The sequence below is a fragment of the Cricetulus griseus genome, chromosome 2, assembly GCF_003668045.3.
Source record: "Cricetulus griseus strain 17A/GY chromosome 2, alternate assembly CriGri-PICRH-1.0, whole genome shotgun sequence".
NCBI classification, from domain to species: domain Eukaryota; kingdom Metazoa; phylum Chordata; class Mammalia; order Rodentia; family Cricetidae; genus Cricetulus; species Cricetulus griseus.
The window spans coordinates 396,139,536-396,154,379 of record NC_048595.1 but is presented as its reverse complement, the minus strand read 5'-3'; the positions used below and the strand labels follow the sequence as shown (position 1 = coordinate 396,154,379).

Here is a 14,844-nt window from a genome sequence, read left to right as displayed (position 1 = left end):
TGCCTCGTGTTTGCTTAAATACTCCCATCTTCTTGCCCCTCCATCCTATTAGGTAGTTTAGAGAAACAAAGCCCGTGGCCATTTGCACGGGAATAAAGGGGGTGCTCATTACAGAAGTTGTATCACCAAAGCTTCTCCAAGAGCAAGCTGTAGAGTACCTGCTCGAAATTCATGATTCATCTGTCACTCATTATATATGCAATTAGCCTGGGTGAGAACAAATGCTATTTCAGTGCCCTTCATGTCCCATTTCTCCATCCCAAGCTACTTATCCCTTTCCCTTCTCAATTCCGAGGAGCCAGTTTGTTCTCGATTGTGAGAAGACAGACAATGCAAGCACATTTCCACCCATCTACTCAATGGGGATGATTTTATTTTTGTGAGACAGGGTCTATGTAGTCCTTGCAGGCCTCAAACTCACAGAGACCCTCCTGCTTCTGCCTCCCAAGTGCTTGGATTAAAGGCGTGTGCTGCTACACTGCACCAATGGATAGGATTTGTAACTGTGACTTTAGAATACAGCAGCACTCACTGCTCCAGGCCCTCTCCCTGGACAAGGGCACAGGAGTGAGCCACCAGGTGGAAGTAGGCAGAACTGCAGGCATGCCATACTTCTACTAGGGGGAATTAAGATTCCTCAGAAGATGCCAAGCAGCCCTCCTTACTCATCGCAAGGATAAAGCATTCTACACTGGGTTTAAGAACAGACTTCCTACCTTGGGCATTGTAATACACACCTATAATCTCCATTTGGGGGGCTGAGGCAGGTGGATAGCGAATTTAAGGTCAGCCTTGGAGACATACAAAGCCCCCTATCACCATAACACAACACAAAGAAAACCCTGGTGTTTTGGGGCTTTAAGTCGAACCTCAGTAAGTATGAGATCAGTAAATTGGTGGGTTTGTACAGAAAATACAAGCGCCTGCTGTCACCAGGGCCTTGGCACCAGCTCCATGGACATGTGCCTTTGGGAACAGTAAAGACTGGTTTCATCAACACCAAGGGGCCACAGACACCAAGGACAAGTTGTTCCAGCCATCATCAAGTGACCTAGAGATTTCAAGAACAAGGGAGAAGCCAGCAGTGCCACTGCCTTGTCCATTCTTGCTGGATGAGATGGGTGCAATCATCCCAAGAGCACAGCTTACTCTAAAATAAGACCCAGAGTCCCCAAGGGAGACTCATTTCCCCAGATCCCCAGAGCCTGCCACAACTGACACCTATCAAGCACTCAATAAACACCTGTCAAATGTCCATAACAGAAGGCCCAGACAGACAAGACACAGCAGTCCCACTCTTCAGAAGAGTCTTTTATTAAAACTGGGTGACATCAATGAGGAGACAATACAAAAAAAATTTGGTCCATGAAAAAAAAAAAACAAAACAAACAAGCAAACAAAAAACCCACAATTCAGTTAATAAACAGTCATCAACAGAGACACTGCAGGAGTGCTGAGTTTCCTCATGACGCTTCCAACCAGGAGTCAGGCTGGGGCTCAGCTGCCCCAGGGTTGTCCAGTGTCGCTGTGGGGAGAACTTTCCAAGGGGATAGGTAGAGGACAGGGGGAAGACGGAGAGAACACTGCTGCCCCCAGTACAGAACAGGCAGGGAAAGGGGGCAGGAACACTTGCTCGCAGGAGCCTGAGGTGGGGTGGGGAAGCAGGGGCTTTGTCAGTTCTGTGAGTTCAGAGCCCATGCTCAACGGAATTCCCCGGTGCCCAGCTGTCTCCCACCCTGCAGTGTTGTCTGCGAGCTGAGCCTGGGGTATGCTAACTCCAGGCGGTAAAACCTGGAAGAACCTGAGGCTCCCCTGGAAAGATGCAAAGATACTGTTCCAAGGAGTCAGGATACCACCTTCCTGCTGCTACCTGAGGGGTCTGAAGCTTTGAGGGCAGGGGGTGGGGAGACACAAACCCATTTCAGACCTATTCTCCAGCCCTAGGCGCTTTCACTCCTCAGTGCCCTAGAAGCCACCACTGGGTTTCAACTGGGCAGACATGGGACAGGAAGACAGGGATGGCCTAGGGCTATACCCGTTTGATTTTAGGCCTGTTTCTCCATTTAAGGGAGGGGGCAGGGTGGAGTGAATGAACAAGCCACTCCTCCAACAGCAGGAAGGAACAGCCTCTGCTGGGAAGGGAAGGACAGCACCCCAGCTTTGGTCCCTGGGGCCCTGATAGGGAAAGGCAAGATCCCCCTCCCAAATGCCATGGGTTACGACAGATGTGGGGAAATCCTGTACCAGGTGGGCAGGTGGGTGAGCGGTTATGGGAGTGTGTGGGAGGGAGCAACAGTTCAAAACACACTCCAATACTGACATGGACCCACTAAGGGGTCACACAGCACTGAGACAGGAGGTCAGTCCAGAGGGCAGGGACCGACCTGGGGCTCAGTGAAGCCCAAGAGCCTGGGCTCCTTTAGTGCCAGAGGGCAAAGAGTAAAGGGAGAATATGCTCCAACCTGTGGAGGGAAGGGAGGAAGATGAGTCACCAGGAGGGTTAAGGTTAACTAGCTTACAGAGTGCCCGAGGCCTGAGTCTCAGAGGAGGGGACAGCTCCCAACACCTGGGTCTCCTCCTAAGGGCAGGATCAGTGTAGCTGGTCTCCCTGAAGACCACCTGGCCTCAAGAGGCCCCAGTCATTTCAGAGCATTGATTACCACTATGGGTTCTCTAACACTATCTAGAGGTCCTATGTAGACCAGGGATGGGGTAGGGAGGTAGAGGCACATGGGAACTTCGTGGGGAGAAGCTGAAGGGGAAGGCTGGGGTGAAGAAGAGGACAATAGGTGCCTGTGAAACAGAAATGTGACACCCTCTTCATCGTGATGCTATCCTTGAACCAACAGCATCTCCTGGAATGCCTCAAGCAAAACCAGCACAGGTATGTTGAGGCAGGCAGCACAGGGCCCCAACAGAATTGGTGCAGCCAGTGAGGGCGGTAGAGGCCCTATGTATTCCGGATTCCTAGGGCTTGCTCTAACTCTTGCCGCCTCTGCTGCACCTGAAGAGAAAACAGGAGTGGAGCTTGAGACATCGAAAAACCCAACACCCCTGACATCCATTCAAAGGTACAGACTCCTGTCTTTTGTCATCTCTCTAGTGTGCCCCAGGCATAGCACCAACCTTGGAGTAGAAGTATCGGCACACAGCCTCCTGAGCCCAAGGCTGGAAGTAGAACTCAGCACGGCGTTCCTCTTCTGGGTTACCTACCACATCAGTCATAGTCTGAGAGAGAAGGGGAGAAGAGAACAAGCATGATTCCTGCTTCCACATCTGCTCTTCAGTTGAACTGTGTCCCTTGCCACCTGCCTCAAAGATGCTGAAATTCTTTTTTTTTTGTTTGTTTTTGTTTTTTCGAGACAGGGTTTCTCTGTGTAGCTTTGGAGCCTATCCTGGCACTCGCTCTGGAGACCAGAGTGGCCTCGAACTCACAGAGATCCGCCTGTCTCTGCCTCTCGAGTGCTGGGATTAAAGGCATGCGCCACCAATGCCCGGCTAGGATGCTGAAATTCTAATTCCTCTGTGCATGTGACCTGATATGGAAATAGGGTCTTTACAGATGGTCAAGTTAAGATAAGCTCATTGGGATTGGCCCTAATGCAGTATAACTGGTGCCCTTATACAGGAGGGAAATATAGAGACAGACACAAAGACACAATGAAGACACATGGAGAATGTCTCAAGCCTAAACTGAGGGACACCTGTGGTTCCCAGAAGCTAGTGGAGAGCACAGAACAGCCCTGTTGATGCTCTCCTTCTGGACTTCCAGTCTCCATCACTGGGAAACAAACTCCCATTGCTGAAGCTACCAAGTCTGGGTCAGGCTTCTTTAAAAGCCCCAGCAGACAAAGACAATACCCCAGACTACCACAGAGTCACCACCAGGTGCAGGCCCTTTCTGGTGCTCCTCTGCTCAAAAGTGCACTAGTCACAGCAGTCACAGCAAGGCAGGACGCCAAGGATGCTGCCCGGGTACACCTCCCTGCCTGAGCGTATGATGCTCTTCTTTGGGAAGCATCCTCAACTCCATTCTCCATGGTCTCCCAGGGATTCTCCATTCATCTACTACTCTTTCTTTTGAACAACTTTACTAATTCCAGTTAGTTTGCCCATGGTTCACTATTTTTAGTAACAGTAGCCTATTTTTTCCAAATGGAACACATCTGTGGAAGAGGAGAGCCCAGATCTTCAGCTCTAACCCAACAGCCTGGAATCAAGTGACAATACTTTGGAAGTATTAACTATAGACCTGATGGTTCTGCCTTGATTTCCCTTATCAACTATAAAACAGACCCTGGGATATGCTAAAAGAATGTGGTCCCTTAGCTCTTCAAACCATGCTGCTCTCCTGGATTCCCTCTGGGTCCTTCCTAGGCTCTTTACCTTGAGGTCCCGGCACTGGGACTGAAGCCAATCATTGATGAAACCTTGAGGGTCTCGGGCAAAGCTCAGCATGAACTCTCGCTGGGTTTTCAGCTGGTTGATAGTTTCTATTGTCTCATGGATCTGAAAGGAGAATGGTCCATTTTTAAGCCAGGGAAACTGCAAGCCAAAGGCAGACAGAGGCTGACATTGCCACAGCTGCTCCCACCCCAGGTGCAGAGCCTGCTGCCCTGTGTCTACTTGGTGCCCTCACCCTTGGCTTCTTACAAAAAGTCCTGTGTTTGCTTCTCTATCCCAGGTAGGGGAATTTGTTCTTTCAGCCAATTCAATATGCATCACTACAAACTGTGACTACTTTATCACTGGCAGTCCAGAGTGTCATGTTCCAACAAATCAACATGCTTTCTTGGCATCTCAAGACACCCTAAAGGGACCCCCCCCAAAAAAAAACCTGGTCATCCTTCCCCTAATCCCTCCTCCTGATCTTAGTGGAGACTACTCTCTACCCAAGCCAGGTCTTCTCTCTTAGGCCCACCCAAACAGGGGGTACATTCCTTCATTTCACTTTGATTCTCAAATCCTATCTCTGTCCTCCCTGTCTGAGCCTTTAGTGTAGAACCTTGACATATCTCACACAGACTATCAGTCTCGCCTCCGAAATAGACTTGCTCCAGAGCTGCCCCTCTTCAACTCTCTCCACCCATCCACTAACACAGACAGCATTAGTACTTCCATGGTGAAGGCTTCTATAGGCTCCGTGTCGCACCTGCAGGAGGTATGCACAAGTTCTCCCCATACAGAAGCTTTCTGACCAGGTTCCCACTTCCCTAGCAGCCTCCTCTGCCTGAACATCACACCGGGAAGGTAGCTCATGTCCTGTCCAGCATGACACATGAGAGAGTTCTGCACTTCTGGTTCTGAGGTAGTCTGTACTCCTAACTAGCCTGCAGCTCATTATGTACACAAGACTGGACCTGAATTTGTGTTGCTTCCTGCTTCTGCCTCCAAGTGCCAGGGTTACAGAGTGAACCACCATGCCTGGTGTCGCTTGTATTTCTGGGACCACACCAGGCTCATTTTCCTCCTTGGGTTTTTACATACCTTATCCCGTATCTCTCTGGATTGTCCTCGGCCTTCCACACCCCAAACACCACTTTGCTTCCTCCCCATCTGTTAACTTCCACTTCATCCTTCAAAATTTACCTAAGGTGTCTATTCTCCCAGGAAAGCCTCTACATTATCTATGGTATTTACAAAGCACTTTGGCTTTGCCTGCAGGGACTATGCCTATAATGTTAATGGTAATGATGGTGGCAGCATCAACAGCAGTGGGAATTATATGCTGGGTACAGGCTCAAATATTTAAAAACATGGTCTCATTTCATACACAGAGAAACCACATAAAAACAGGTATCATACATAGTCTTCATTTCAGATACCAGAAACCGAGGCTCAACGATACTAAAAGGTATTGCCCAAACTGGGCACAGCAGCTCCTATCTGTAACTCAGCACTGTGGAACATGACATAGGAATATCATCCATGAGTTTGAGGCCAGCCTAGTCTACAAGGGAGAGACTGACTCAAAATGCTAACAACAAAAACACAAACATCCAATAGTCAGAATTAAATGTATGCATGTGAGCTTGCCTCCAATTACCACCAAACATAGCGATAGCCTGACATAGATGGTTCTGGGTATCAATATATTTTTAGTTAAAACCAAGAACCAAAAGGCAGTTAGAAGCCATGACTGAGGGATGGGGCCCTACCTTGTTGTCTAGAGTAGCGATCTCCTGCTGGCTGGCCGTGGACAGCAGGAAAGAATTCATCTGGGTCTTCAAAGTGTCATCCACTTCCACATCAATGTCATAACAAGCTGTCTTTTTCTGGTCATTTGGGTCAACACTGGGGAGAAAACAACAGGGTCCAGTAAAGGGCTTTTTCTGAGTTCCTGCTTGCCAAAGGTCAGAAAGATGGTCTAGGGATGAAGGGAAAAGGAAGATGGTCTACATCCTCCTCTGAGAGCTGTATGGAGTATGCACCTCCGAATGCCTGCACTTTAAATAGGTATAATTTATAATATACAAACTGTAACTCACTAAATTTGGTTTTTATTCTATTTACTTATTCTGTGGGAGTGCATTTGCCCGTGCACACTCACTATGTAGGTGAGAGGACAATTTGTGGGAGTAAGTTCTCTCCGTCTATCACGTGGGTTCCAGGTCATCAGGCTAGGCAGCCAGCACCTTTAACCTGTTGAGGCATCTTGTTTGTCTGAGTTTGGTTTTTAGAAAGTCACTGGTAAAACTCCAAATACCACCAAAGGTATTTTGTGAAAAGTTTAAAAAACAGGAATCCAAACTGGGCAGTGGTGATGCATGCCTTTAATCCCAGCATTGAGGGGTGGGGGTGGCAGATTTCTGAGTTCAAGGCCAGCCTGTTCTACAGAGAATCTGGACAGCCGGTGTGGACACAATGTACAAACATAGGCTGTAGAGTGACTACAGGGTGAGGGGTTTAGGGACTAAGGAAACACAGGCCTTTACAACGTAGCATGGAACAAGAAAGAAGGCAAGGAGCTGATACCTGATGACAGGGCATGCTGCTGTCTAGAGATGCTGCCTAGCTCTCCAAATTAAGAAGGAAAAAAAAAAAAGCATTATCCGGAGGCCCCATCCTTCCTAAGAAGATGGTCACTGACCCCCCCCCCCCACAATGACAACCTGGTAATCAAGTCTTAAAGGGGCATCAGACCCCACTATGACGGTGTTAGCTGATTTCTAGCCACTAACATTCCAGCATTAACCAGGGAGAAAAGATTGCAACCACACCAGACACAGTAATCTGCAGGGCATAAATCTGCAAAGGTTAATGAACAGCAGGCAAGCAGGAGTTCGTATCAATCTCACTTTTGATATAAAACAATCTTATTATGTATACAACATTCTGCTTCCATGTGTATCTGCACACCAGAAGAGGGCACCAGATCTCATTACGGATGGTTGTGAGCCACTATGTGGTTGCTGGGAATTGAACTCAGGACCTCTGGAAGAGCAGCCGGTGCTCTTAACCTCTGAGACATCTCTCCAGCCCCAATGTATAAAACAATCTTATATAATTTAAGTCTAAATAGCAACTGTCAAACAAGACCCCTGGCAGTCTAACAACTGGCTGTGCAAGCTGGTCCAAAGTGGCTCCAGCCACCACAGCCTCTCAGACGCAGGCTCACCTGATGACGTGATTAATAATGATGGGTTCTGGTGGCATAAGCAAGGCATGCAGCCGCTGAGGGATCTCTGAAAACTTCATCCGTTGAGATTCAAAGATCTGTGAGACAGAGGTAGCTTCAGATTGGTACTTTCAATGCAACTAGACCCTCACTATAGAATGTGCCCTTTACATACCTGCTGGAGGTACTTGTCACAGATCACAAACTCTCGCTCATGAGGGTCCTGGAGCTTGTGTGTTTTAATATATTGCCACAGTGCTTGGATGATCACTGGACGTGTCTGGGTATGGATGCCCAAGAGCCGAGCCAGACGAGGGTCTAATTTAAACTGGGGGGGCTGCAGAGAACCAAGAGTACAGAACCAAGGTGAAGCTAATGAGCTGGTTCCATGTTCATTTTGGGGTGTTTAGTATGGCAACACATTCAATCTAACAAACACTAATAAATCCAGGCAGTCAAGTTACAGAAAGAACTCAGACGACAAAGAAAAATGGTTCTTTCTTAGTGTACAACAGTGGCAAAGCACTCATGAACAGATGTAGACCCTAGACCAGGCTCTCACAGGATGTGGCCGTGACCCTCCAAATACCTGGTAATCCAGCATCAGCAGGACAGTACACCGCACATTCACATCTCCTGGTCGCTTCACCTGGAAGCCGTCGGTCTCCTGGGTAGTGGCCGTCCTGTGCCACTACAGAGAGGAAGATGTCAGGGGCTCCCTTCCAGAGGAAGAGCTCTATAATGACTCAACATTCAACTCTGCCTACTGAGGCTACTGGGGAAGAACAATAGCACGAAGCATCTCTAAGATGCACACGGCTTTGGAGTTACTGTCTACGTAAGTAGAAGCTGTCAGTTCTAACTATTTAGGATGACTGCAATTAAAATGGCTTCAATTTCCAGGGATAAGTTTACCAGTAAATGGATAATATACATGGAACAGAAACCTAAAGCAGCTTCATTTTTTTTTTTGAGGGTAATATATACATATGAGTCTATGACATTTACCTGGATTATCATTTAATTCCCAAACACCCACCTACAATGAGGAAAGTGCTACCTGGAAGGAGAAAGCAACCCACTGAGGTCAATACATAATGGAGCCAAGATGTGAGCTCTGGTGTATCTTAGCCATGATACTCTACTGCTATAAAGTCAAGCACCTTTACAGATTTCTATTGACTCTACGACTTACTTCCCTTCTTAGATGGCAGAGCCCTTCCCATGTCTCTTAAGTGGTTGAGGTTAAGGGGCTGCAGCTACAGTGGTAAAGAAAGGGGCAGGTTAAGTTCACAGGGAACACTAGACTATTCTGGGTTTGTGTCTCAAACACTGTTGATAACAGTGTACAACCAGGTGTTATAACGGATCTCTGTCTATTTGAAATATAAATCTAAAGGAACCTAGACTAACACTAGTATTCTATTAGTCCACCCGCTAACTACAGCAACAGCTATCAGGAAAACACAATGTGTCAGGAACTACAGCCCACCAATACTTATAAGCAAGATGCAGAGATAGCCGGAAGTGTAAGAGGACTCCATCAGAGTTTTCTTTGAGGGCAGTGGTCAGGTGGGTCAAGTCAGATTGCAAGAGTTCTTGTGTCCCAACTAAGTACAGCTAGTGCCACCTAGAGGTCAACATGCAAACTGCAAAGGTGGAAATACACACCTGGGCTAATCCCCCCTCTTTCCCTAGATGCTCAAGTTTGGCTATCACCCCCAATATATTCAAAGCCTGGAAGGCAGAACTACTCACTTCTACCAGGTGGTTGTCTGGCCCATAGAGATCTTTGTCCAGCTCGATCACCAAGGACTTAAAAAAGGAAGAGAACTTTCTCTTTTGCTTGGTGGCATCGTATTTGGACAAGGCTGACTAGAAGAAGAGAGATGGAGGGTGTCATGTTAGAAAAGAGGCCAGAAAGAATCCCCAAGACATAGTTCTTTAAAAAGGAACCTCTAACCCCAATGGGAAATAAAACCTCAGAAATATCTTCTGAATATGGCAGAGTGGCTGGTCATTAAGTCAGCCATGGTGGCAGCAGTACTGTAACAAGGACAGAACCTCTGACTTACCACTGTGGAGAGGCAGAGGCAGGTTAAGCCAAACAGGTTAACATAACAAAGCACACCTGAACAGAGAAAAACCCCACTAAAGAGGGGAAATGAATCACAGGAAAAAGCAGTAGAACAAAAAATGGCTTTATCTGGGCAGAAGACATGACAGCAGACAGACTGGACCTTCGCAGAGAAGATTCTGATTCTCCTGCAAAAATGCATTTAAATGAGCTCACCTGCACATGGTTAAAAATAGCGCCAGAGAGCAAGGGGATGAGTGAAAAATGAGCCTCCCTAAGGAGCTGCTGGGTGGGAAGTGTGGGGGCTCTCACTGATCTGATACTCCCCTTAGAGCAACAAAGAGCCCAAGCCTTTGGAGAATTCTATCATACTTAAACTGTGGTATCTCCAATGAAAGCTGGGAAGACAGAAATAACTTCCAGGACTTAAGAGAGGGAACATGGCCTCAAATGCTAAGCATAGACTCAGGAGGTGGGGATGAGGGACTACAGAAGTAATCTGCAGATGCTGCTAAATCCAAAGGCTAGCATCACCAGGACAGAGTAAACATCCAGTCAGATCCCAGGACAATAATGGTTTCCATTTGATACCAGTGAAGCTGTGGGAGCAGATACAAAGGACCATTGTCTTTGTGTGCAGGGAACACAGGGTCTTTCTCCCTCTCCCCACCCCCCCTCTGCTTCCGGAAGCTCCCAGCAGGACCTATAAGCACCAGTCAGGCTTCCTGCTGACCATACAACATTGATCATCACCAAGAGCTCCCACCCTGAATACAACACCAACACAGTGGACCTTCAACTCACATCCTCCAGGAGCCGTCCTTCTACCCGGAGCTCCCAGGAAGCCACCGTCCCTTCCCCATCCTCTGCATCTGACTTAGCCGGATTGAAAGTGTTAGAAATGAAAATTCGCAGCTTCCGTTTTTGCTGAGGAAGGCAGAAACAGGATTGATGATGGAGCCTCAGTAGTTTGATGTTAAAGACAAAGGTTTTCTAGGCTGGCTTATGATAGGTGAATAAATACTCCACTTAGAAGAATACAGGCCCTGAGCCTGAGCATAAATAAATATGCTGGGATACCAGGTGAAGAAAACCATACAAAGTGGCAGGTTCCCAAGGTAGCAAGTAGTTATAGCAAAAACATGGGCAGGGTATATTTCTGGTGCAAGAGACATCAAAAGCTCCCCCGCCCCTTTCCCTGCCAGCTGCTCTACTCTTATGTTCCTAATGTAATTCCTGGTTTGTAGGCGGAAGGGAAAGATGCAATTTAAATGCCAAGGAGGGCTATGCTGTGCCTTTGAATTTTCATCCTAAGCCTGGAGAAGGTTCCTGTCCCCTCCCTTGACCCACTGCCCAGTGCTTTCCTGTGTTACCTTGATGGGACGTTTCAAAGCCTCCTGGATATCTAGCCGTTTCCTCATAATAGTCTGGTCCAGTTTCCTTTCAAAAGCCAGGAGATCCATATAGGCCTGTGATTCTGGTACCAATTCCCGAATCTTAGGAACAGAAAGATACGATTGGGCCCTAGAGCTGACCACCTGTACTTTCTCAGTCACTACATCTTCAAGAAGAAGACCTCTAGAGCCTGCACTCACCCTTTGAGGTAGGATTTTGTCAGCCATCTTCTTTTTCTTTGCACTGTTCGGAATAAATACTGTTATCAGGGTGGGATGGAACTGTCAGAACATGAGCTAAGCTGTCAGCACCTTTGTTGATGGCACAGCTAAGGCCTGCAAAACGGCTTTCTCATCACCATCAACTCCCTCTCCACCTCCACCAGGAAGCCTTCACAAGGGTGAGTCTCTGCAGCACCATTTGGTGACATAGCACCACCACTTCCTGGTTCAGTACTCCCACCACTTGAATCCTCACAGGTCTCCCAGTAGCTTCTTTCCTTCACCCCAGGCGTCATCTTACTTGTGATTTCGATTTTGGACCGCCTGCTGCTGGACCTGCTGGATCTGTTGAGGCGCAGGTCTCTTGCGGGACTGGTCCATCCCTGACTGGGCCAGGCCAGGTCGGACTGAAGGGTTCCCCCCATAGCCAGGAGGTCCCATGGAAGGTCCCTGAGGTGTCATCCGGCTGCCTGGCAGCATGCCTGGTCTCTACAGAATGGAGAGGGCCCAGAGATGTCATACCTTTCCTTGACAGCTCCACCAAGAAACGAAAAGTGATGGAAGCCTGAATTTTTGGAATGAACAAGGATGGGGGTGGGGGAGGTAGGGTGGAGGACAATCACACAGCCTTCTTTCTGCCTCTTTGAAATACGGTAACTGGACCTTCTTCAGGCCTGGTAGTGGTTTCATAGAATATAGGGTCTAAAAACCAGATCAGACTCAAATTTTCTGGAATATGTGGGATCTGACTCACCAGACATCTCTACATTTACTTTATTACTCAGCTAACTATCTCCTCAACGTGCAGCTCTAACTTGAGTGTTCCTCTGGACACTGAGCTGCCCACCTCCGGGCCCACTTCACCCACCCTGGCTCCACACTCACTCCTCAAAAGCAGACAATGCCGCTGGGAGCAGGTGAGGATGCTAACCTCCTCCCCCAATCGCGCTCTTCCTCGGCATTGCTTCCCCCACCTCCATCCAGGACCCGAGCCCCTCCCAAGGGAGGCCCTCCCACTTCTCCCTCACCCCTGTCAGTTCTCCGCCCTCGCTCGGCCCCGCCCCCGGCCCACGCGCCCCTCCTCCTGCCCCACTCACCGGATAGGCCGCCCCGGGCATCGGGGAGCGGTACAGCCCTTGACCCGGCGCCGGGCCCATTCGCACCGGAGGCCCGGGAGTTCCGCCCGGGCCCAGAGCAGCCGCCACGCCCGCCCCTCCCGAGGCTCCGGCGCCGCCGCTCGGAGCCACAGACTGGAAACCCGCCCGGGCCGCCATCTTCCCGGAGCCGCCGCAGCAGCTGCACAAAGAACCGGAACCGGAACTCCCCCCGCCCCCCGCGCGCCCCCCGAGCGCCTGGGCTGTTTGTGGGCCCGGCCCGCCGGCGGGCACGGGCGGCTCGGGGCAGCGAGACTAAGGCCTAGAGGGGGCAACTAGCGGAAAAGGCGTGCTGACCACTCCCTCCCGCCTTCGCGGCACAGGAGGGGCACCATAGAGAAGTGATGTGCGGATAGAGAGGTGACGGGAGCGGGCGCCCCCAGGCGGGCGGAGGACGACAAGGCGTTGGAAAGAGACGAGCGCACACCGCAGGCTGGAGACACTGTCATCTCAACACAGTGCTTTTGCCTTTCCAAAGCATTCTGTTTGCTTTGCTTTCCATTCTCCTACTGCTCGAACTCCGGGTACGAAAGAGAGAAACGTGCTGTTTATTCGTTTTACAAACGGAAAAGCTGAACTCAAAGGAGGGAAATGTCTTGGCAAAGACAAACCAGCAAATTAAAAGAAAAGCCATCCTAGATTCTGGTCTCCTGGCTGGTAGCCCCGGCTTCATTTCACAGATAATGGCTCAATAACTCTCCGACGCGGGAACTTCACCCTTCATCTCAGACCATTGCCTTCAGATATTAATGAATTTTGGCCATGAATCCTCTCCGAAGGTCCTGGAAATCTGTTGCTGTTCATTGCTCTTTCACTGCCCAGTGATTCAAACTATTCCTGAACCTGTCCTTTTCCAGGAGGACCAGTGTTTACCTGATCAAATATGTAGGGTCTCATGTAGCCCAGCCTAGTAGTACACTCGCTCTGTAATGAAAGATACCTGCTTCCATCTCCTAAGTGCTGGAATTACAGGTGTAGCCACCACACTGGACTACCCAAATTCCTTACTCTAGTCAACATGGCCCTCAAGGCAGGCTGCATTCTAATGGTAATCCTTATAAACTCTTCAACCAAAAAGAACAACACTGAGGAGGAGATGGTTGAAACCCAGTTTATTAGACCAGAGGCATGCGTCACTCAGAGCCCCGCCTGCTGTCCCCCAGCCAGTGGATACTTCTCAGCTTTGTGCCTGTTTCCTTCTGGGGAGTCTGCTGTCTACAGAACTCTAGAGAACCAAGAGTTCTCAGAGATGCTATAGCCCCACTCTCTGGCTCCAGGCCAACGCACACAGGTGGTCTGTCCACAAGTCCTTTTTGGGGATTAGAGGCCAAGAGACAGACAGTGCAGTCAGAGAAGTCCTGCAAAGGGTTGGAGCTCTGGCCTGGGAAGAATGCCTGGTAGGGGTGGGGAGGCCCTCTTCTTCAACTTGTGGTCCCTTAAGGTAGGGACACACAACAGCAGAGCCCTCAACTTCTCCTCTAGGCCTGTCTCTTTCCTCACATGACCAAACCCTGCCTCACCAAAAAATACAAGTGGTGGGCCTGGCTATCAAAGTGAGGGAGGGGCACTGGGCACCCAGAGGAGAGAAAGGCCACCGAATGAGGACTTCCGCTTCTGTCTGTGGGTACCCACTGCCCCAGCTGCAAGAGTCACCAATCCCCAGCCTCTTCTGTCTCTAACACTCTTGGCTTAGCATCCAGCATAGCTCCATTCCTGGCTAGGTGCTACCTCCTCAGCAGTCCCTTCCCCCGGCGAGGCTGTGGTCAGCCAGGCAAAGGGCATTGGGATAGGTGGAACAAGGAAGAGGGTATGTTAAGGCTGTGGGGAGGGCTGAGGGTGAGGCCAGAAAGAGGCAGAGCTTGTAATTCACAGCTTCCTTTATGTCGCCACCGAGACAGTGCGAAGGTTACAATGCGCGTGTCGTCTCCTTGTGCTTCTCGAAGGGATGTGTGTACACAGTACAGACACCGGAGGGAGTCCAACTCTTTATACAGGCAAAGGCATTCAGAGATAGGGAATGGGTAGAAACAAAAGGGAGCACTTGGGGTAGAAGGATGATTCTCAGAGACAAGAGGGAACGGGGTGGAGACAAACAGGGCTGGAGGGAAAGTATATACAGAGATATAGCAATATAGAGTCTGTATCATATAGAAATAGAAAATGCAGATGAGGTTGTTGAGAGAAGCAAATGAAGGTGGGGAAGAGGAGCGTTCCATAAGAAAATTTATGGATGTGGCCCTCTGCAAAGGCCTCTGAGAGAGAAGCCAGGAGGTCAGGCTCCAGTACCCCTCTCCCTGAGCTGGAAGCTAACCAGCCAGGTGTCTTACGGGATGTAGAGGAGGGCTGCCTCTTAGGATTTCTCTCCAGCAGCTTTGGGGG

The 14,844-nt window shown here is 49.3% G+C and overlaps 1 protein-coding gene across 3 annotated transcripts; it reads right to left on the bottom strand.

Moving 5' to 3' along the window:
* Positions 1-1,290: 1,290 nt before the first annotated feature.
* Positions 1,291-12,771, bottom strand: Smarcd1 (SWI/SNF related, matrix associated, actin dependent regulator of chromatin, subfamily d, member 1). Of its 3 annotated transcripts, none has more exons than XM_027396556.2 (13): positions 12,409-12,768; positions 11,613-11,800; positions 11,291-11,333; positions 11,069-11,191; positions 10,500-10,622; positions 9,377-9,493; positions 8,208-8,309; positions 7,794-7,955; positions 7,619-7,716; positions 6,159-6,294; positions 4,387-4,509; positions 3,127-3,228; positions 1,291-3,004 (listed from the first exon to the last, which is right to left on the bottom strand). In XM_027396556.2, exons 1-13 carry the CDS (start codon positions 12,583-12,585, stop codon positions 2,951-2,953), a joined length of 1,548 nt encoding a protein of 515 aa, XP_027252357.1. In that variant the 5' UTR covers positions 12,586-12,768; the 3' UTR covers positions 1,291-2,950. The 3 variants fall into 3 exon arrangements, with proteins under 3 accessions (XP_027252357.1, XP_027252358.1, XP_035296759.1); XM_027396557.2 differs by lacking the exon at positions 12,409-12,768 and adding an exon at positions 12,197-12,216; XM_035440868.1 differs by lacking the exon at positions 10,500-10,622 and having other exon boundaries at positions 12,409-12,771.
* Between the last annotated feature and the right edge of the window lie 2,073 nt (positions 12,772-14,844).

Bases quoted from the DNA above. Each gene is read 5' to 3' on its own strand.
- Smarcd1 (XM_027396556.2), bottom strand. From the start codon at position 12,585: ATGGCGGCCCGGGCGGGTTTCCAGTCTGTGGCTCCGAGCGGCGGCGCC. The intron at 11,192-11,290 runs GTGAGTGCAGGC...TCTGTTCCTAAG, and splicing joins ACAAAATCCTACCTCAAAGG to ATTCGGGAATTGGTACCAGA. The intron at 9,494-10,499 runs GTGAGTTGAAGG...CTCTTCTTCTAG, and splicing joins AAGGACGGCTCCTGGAGGAT to TCAGCCTTGTCCAAATACGA.